Here is a 5765-nt window from a genome sequence, read left to right as displayed (position 1 = left end):
GGGGGCGCGCGCCGCGCCCGCCGCTGACGTCACCGCCCCGCGGAAATGACGTCACACCCGAAGGCGGGTAAATGGGGGGGGAAAACACCAGCACCCGGCAGCCTTTTCCTTGTTTATTGTAAAAAACAAAAACAAAACAAAAAAAAACCAACAACGAAAAGCAATAAAAAATAATAAAATAAAACCAGCGATCGGGCGTGTCCGCGCGTGACCCCACCCGCTCCCGTAACGTGTTTAGAACTCGGTGGTTTTAGAACTTTATCGATTTTTTAACAATTTCCGGGTTTTTTAAGGTTTTTTTTTTTTTAAAGTTTTGTTTCTTTTTCTTAAAGTTTTTTTTTTTTTTTTGTAAACGAGTTTTCAGGCGTTCAATAAGCTCGGGGTTAATTAGAGAAAGGGGGGCAGTGGGGGATAAGACTGGGGGGGGCACAGGCTCAGTGCAGGGGGAGGAAAAAAGGGGGAAAAGGAGGAAAAAAATGTGGAAAAAAAGGGGGGAAGGGTGAGGAAAAATGGGGGAAGACAGGGAGAGAAAACAGAGAAAAAAAGAGGAAAAAGGAAAAGGGGACACATGGAGCCCCTCCCCACCCATCCAGCACCAAGAGGGTCCAGCAGCACCCAGGAGCATTGGACAGGCAATAATCGCCCCCCCTCACAGCAAACCCCTCGCCCGCCTCAAAACATTTAAATTACATTTAAAAAAAACATTAAAACCCCCCAAATTGTGCGCACAGGGTTTCTATTTCACCAAAAAAAAAAAAAAAAAATTTTTGCTTTTTAACTCTCCCCTCTGCCCCCGCCAACCCACTCTAGAGAGGAAAACCCCCAAAGAGGAGGGGAAACCTCCCAAAAGAGAATCCCAGGCGCTTCCCATTTCCCAAGCCCCAGCTGGCTCCAACACAATCCGCTGTTTATCCTGCTTTCTATAACTAAACACAACATGAAGGCAGCAGCGGGTGAGTCCTGGGGGACGTGGCACCCCCAGACACGGGATCTGGTGCTGGTGATCCCCGTGCTCGCACCGGACACGGTGAGAGCCCCAGATCCCAAGGCCACAGGCTGCAGAGTGCAGGGGCGGCACGCGGAGGACTCGAGGATGGGGCTGGGATCTGCCCGCTGCCCCACGGACGGGAGCTGCCGGCCGGTGGCACTGGGAAGCCGGTGCCAGCGCGGGGGATGAGTCCAGGAAACGTTCCAAAACCCAAACGAACAAAACTGGGATCATAGAACGGAACCATCTGTCAGCACGGAGCAGGCAGCAGCTGGTGGTGACCCGGTGATGGCAGAGCTTCTGGTGCCACAGAGGTGCTCAGAGCCCCCCCCGAGGACACGCGGAGCTCCTGGAGGTGTTTGGAGCTCCCAGCACCTCCCTTATTTCCGACAGGTCCGGTGCGGCGTCTGCTTCTTCTGCACCTCCAGCCGGCAGCGGCTGCGCTCGTCCAGCCAGGGCAGCTCGAAGTTCCTGTGGGCACAGCTGGTGTCACTGCAGCGCCATGCAGACCCAAAATGGGCAGGGTGCCCTCCCAGGAGTGACACCGGCGCTCCCCAGCCCCGTCCCCTCCTGCTCCCAGTACTCACTGTGGGGTCAGTTTGGGCAAAGGCCGGCCAAAGGCGACAACGGGCAGGTAAGGGGTGATGAGCAAACTTTCCACTGTGGAGAGACACCAGAGCGTGTGAGACCCTCCCCATGTCTGCAGCCCCACACCCAACACCCACTTCACAAGCCTCACCATCATCTGGCTCAGGGAAAAATGAGGTAACTTCAGGTTCCGACTCCTGAATCCCTTTCCTTTTGTACATTCGGAGCTGCAGCCGCTGTAGGATTCTCTGTTCCCTGATCCGCTGGATGTCCCACCTGGAAAACAGGATGGCTGGGAAAGTGAGGAGCCACGGGTAGTGCCAGACTCCCCCAAGGCGATCACGGGGCTGCACTGGCTGCGGTGATGTGAAAGCATCCCTCCTCCTGCAGCATTCCTGGTGCCCATCCCAGCTGCACCCTGCCCTGTCCCCTGCTCCAGGTGACACCCCAGGACCCTCCCCTGTGAGACAGGGACTCCAGACCCCCATTGCTCCCACCTTTTCCTTCGTTTCTCATCCAGCTCCAGCTTTGCGTGCCGTTTGGAAAAGACGCTGTCGTCCAGGTTCTGCAACAACACCGGACGGGGATCAGTGCATCATCCCGGGGCCACATCCACCACCTCAGCCCCCCACCAAGCACAGCCAGGGTTGATGCTGGATCAGGGGATGAGATGCCACCAGCTTTGGGAGTGTGGGAGAGCCTGGAAAGCCCCTGTGGCACCGCAATGAGCTCAAATGGCTCACGTACCTCCAGGAGGTCCGAGGGGTTGGGGTCTCTCAGGGGCTCCACGACGTAGTTCCTCCAAGACGGAACTGCAGGACAACAAGGAGGGTGTTACCCCACATTGGAATCCCCACGGCCCCTGCTGCATCCCACCACCTCCCCACTCCCTTCCTGCCCATCCTTTCCCTTAGAGCAGAGCTTGGGATGTCCCAAATGCCCATCCTGAGCCAGCAGTGTGAGCTGTCAGGGACAGCAGAGCTCATCTCCACCCCCCTGGGCCAGCACACGAGCAAAGCTGAGCCACTCCCCGGGATGTGCCGGGCTCTGTCCGAGCAAGAGCGCTGAGCCACCCAGCACAGCCCAGCTCCCTTCCACACCAACCTGGCCGGGCTCAAGGCAGGACAAGCAGCAGATTTGGGGACAGCAGATGACCCCAGTGCTGTGTCACCGCGGCATGAGTCAGAGATACGTTTCCCACCCACCCACAGGAAGTTGCTTCACCGCTTGCTCCAACAGACACCAGCCAGGAGCCCTTCCCAGAGCGGGGTGAGCCCAGGATGAGACTGGGGAGAGCCCAGAGCCAGCACCCACCGCAGTGGAAGGAGCCAGCAGCGTGGCACCTTCCCCAGCACCACAGGCACTCCTTTTGGGAGTCTGGGAACCTTTTCCCAGATTCAGAATGAGGGTGCCGAGCCCTGTTCAGCGCTCTCAGCCCCAGCAGCTTCTCCCTCGTTCTCTCCATCCTTACTTGCTACGGTCTCCTCCTTTTTCGGAGAAGGTTCCCGCAGCGGCGATGGGGGTGGCTGGTGCCAGCGGCACAAGTACATTTCGGTGGTGGAGAGATAGGGCAGGTCGTCGGCCTCGCTGACAAAGCCTTTCTCCTTGGGGTGGGTGCCAGGGCCCTTCGGTGGGGCTGACGCTCTGAGTGGGGTCTCCAGGAGCGACCGGGGTTTTTCCGGAGTCTCTTGGCTCCGCAGTTCTCGTTTACAAACAGTTTCAGCCAAGGAGCCACCCGATTCCTCCTTCCCTGGTGAGTGCTTTGGAGTTTTACTCTTCACTTTAGAGAACTCTGACACTAGTTTTTTAACAGGCGTCTTCCTCTCCGTGCTCCCGAACGCTGGCTTCCTGCAGGAGGAAGAGGAGTTGAGCCAGGCACTGCACCAGGGCCACTTGGGGGGGGCTCCTGGCACCCTCAAAACAGAGCTGCTGCACCAGGGCCAGACTTAAGCAGTTTACAGAGGGGCTTCCCCAGCATTTTGGGACGCTGGACTCCCCACACAGGCTTTCTTGAGGTTCCCCTGGACACAGGGATGTGTTCCTGGTGCTGGGTGGCCTCTCCAAACACCTCAAAGGCTGCTGCGTAGTGCCAGCCCCACAAACAGAGGGTGAAGCCATAGGAAGCGTTCCCCCTTCTCCCCCCACAGCCCACCACATGCACTCTGTACCTTTTATGCCCCTTCCCATTCCTGCCGTAGGGGAAGTGCTTGGGCTGCAGGGTCGGGGGAGGCTCCAGTAAATCCTGGGGACACTCCAGAGGCAGCTTCTCACACGCCTCCGCCTCCGGCTTCTCATCCACCTCAAAGCCCTGGAAGATGCGGTGCTTCTCCCGCTCGCTGTCCTTCTTCACCAGCTGCACCCGCCTTTCCATGCGCTCGATCCGCGCCAGGAGCTGCAAGGCAGGTGAGGGAGGGCTCACCTCAGGGTGGGGTCACCCCCGTGGGCATCCCAGGACAGCTGTCATTGGGTGTCCAATGGCACAAAATGGCCACCCTCCGGCTCCTGCTCCAGCACAACACTGCCTGTGTCCAGCTGCAAACCCCAGTCTGAGAGGGCATTTCATCAAATCAAAGAACCCACAAATAATTTGGGTTGGAAGGCACCTTAAAGCCCATCCAGTCCCATCCCCTACCACAGGCAGGGACATATTCCACTATCCCAGGTTGTTCCAAACACTGTCCAACCTGGCCTGGAATACTTCCAGAGATGGGGCAGCAGAAACCAGAGAATTTGAGGGCCCACCCTCTGTGTATCCTCCCCAAGGATGCAGGATGGAGAGGGAGGTTGCAATTAGCTTCGGGCTTAAAGAGCGCATCTTTAAAGAGTCCCATCACAGACTTGCCGCAGTGGCTCCTCCATGTTGGGGGACGCGGCACTGCCTGCGGTGACATCACATGGGGTGTCCCCGTCCTTCCTGTCACAACCAGGGCCACCACTGCTGACACCGCCATCCATGGCACGTGGCCACAGGGCCGTGGGGCTGGCAGGGGGTGACCCATGGCTGTAGGGGGGAACACACAGCATCCATGGGGTGACACAACACACATGGGGGGACAACACAGGGCAGTGTGGGGCCATACAAGTAGGTTTCCCATGGTGGGAGCACACATGTCATCTCTAGGGTGACACACACAAGACACCAATGGGGTGAGTGGGGGAGCACAACTCAGCTATGGGGACCGCACAGTATCCCCCTCCCCACAAGGCTGGCAGCCTCTCGTGGCTGTGAGGGCCCCCAAATCCCCAGGCTGGGGTCGCAGCCTCTCCTCGGCGGGCTGGCCCGAGCAGCGGAGCGATGTCCCTTGCGGCCATGTCCCGCCCGGTGCCCGCGGTGACGCGGCCCCTTTAAGGCCCCCCCCCCGCGCCGTCTCCAGGGTGACGGGCGGCGGCCCGTTAACCCCCGCCCCGCCCCCGCCCTTTGTGCCCCCGCGGCTTTGTCTGGGGGGGCTGCGACCCCCGAGGGGGAACCGCGACCCCTGAGGGGGAACCCGGGCCTGGGGGAGGCAGAGACCTCCGGGGGGGGGGAAAGGGGCCCTCACCCCTCGGGGGGGTGGGCAGAATTGCCCCTTGGCGAGTGTTTAACCCCTTGGGGAGGGGGGCATTAACCCCCTGGAGGGTTATGTCCCCCCCCCCGGTACCTTGGAGAGGTATGCCCCCACTGAGGGTATTAATTCCCAAAGAGGGGGGTATTAACCCCTGGAGTGCCACGGGGGGGGAGGACAGTAACCCCCAAGGGGCAGGCATTAACCCCTGGGGTGCCAGCGGGGGTCGTTAACCCCGAAAGGGGGGCACGTTACCGGCCTCCCCGATGGGGGGAGAACAGAAAGTGCCGATGTGGGCCATTAACAGCCATGGGGGGGGGCATTAACCCCTGAGGTGCCACGGGGGGAGCAGGTTAACTGCCATGAGGGCCACGTAACCCCCGAGGGGGGGCATTGAGCCCCAGGGTGACACGGCGGTTGGACGTTAACCCCTATGGGGGGGGGGGCATTAACCACCCCTCCCCACAAAAAAAGAGGGGCATTTACCCTCCAGGGGAGCAGAATTAAACCTCAAAATGGGGGGCATTAAACCCCATGGGGTGCACAATTAACACCCAAAGAGGGGTGGAGATGAACCCTCAAGGGGATGGAATTAACCCCCAAAGGGGGCGCAAAATTAATCATCAAAGGCGGGGGGTATTAATTAA

At 59.2% G+C, this 5765-nt stretch overlaps 1 protein-coding gene across 1 annotated transcript; it reads right to left on the bottom strand.

Annotated features, from left to right (window-relative positions):
• Positions 1-94: 94 nt before the first annotated feature.
• MSL1 (MSL complex subunit 1) lies at positions 95-4211 on the bottom strand. Its single transcript, XM_015651003.3, has 7 exons — positions 3745-4211; positions 3048-3424; positions 2324-2388; positions 2074-2141; positions 1728-1852; positions 1576-1648; positions 95-1459 (listed from the first exon to the last, which is right to left on the bottom strand). The coding sequence occupies exons 1-7, from the start codon at positions 3945-3947 to the stop codon at positions 1369-1371; spliced, it is 1002 nt and encodes a 333-aa protein (XP_015506489.1). The 5' UTR covers positions 3948-4211; the 3' UTR covers positions 95-1368.
• Positions 4212-5765: the final 1554 nt, after the last annotated feature.

Source organism: Parus major, chromosome 27 (assembly GCF_001522545.3).
Source record: "Parus major isolate Abel chromosome 27, Parus_major1.1, whole genome shotgun sequence".
NCBI lineage: Eukaryota > Metazoa > Chordata > Aves > Passeriformes > Paridae > Parus > Parus major.
The sequence above is the reverse complement of the archived record's forward strand: the minus strand, read 5'-3'. Positions and strand labels throughout refer to the sequence as shown.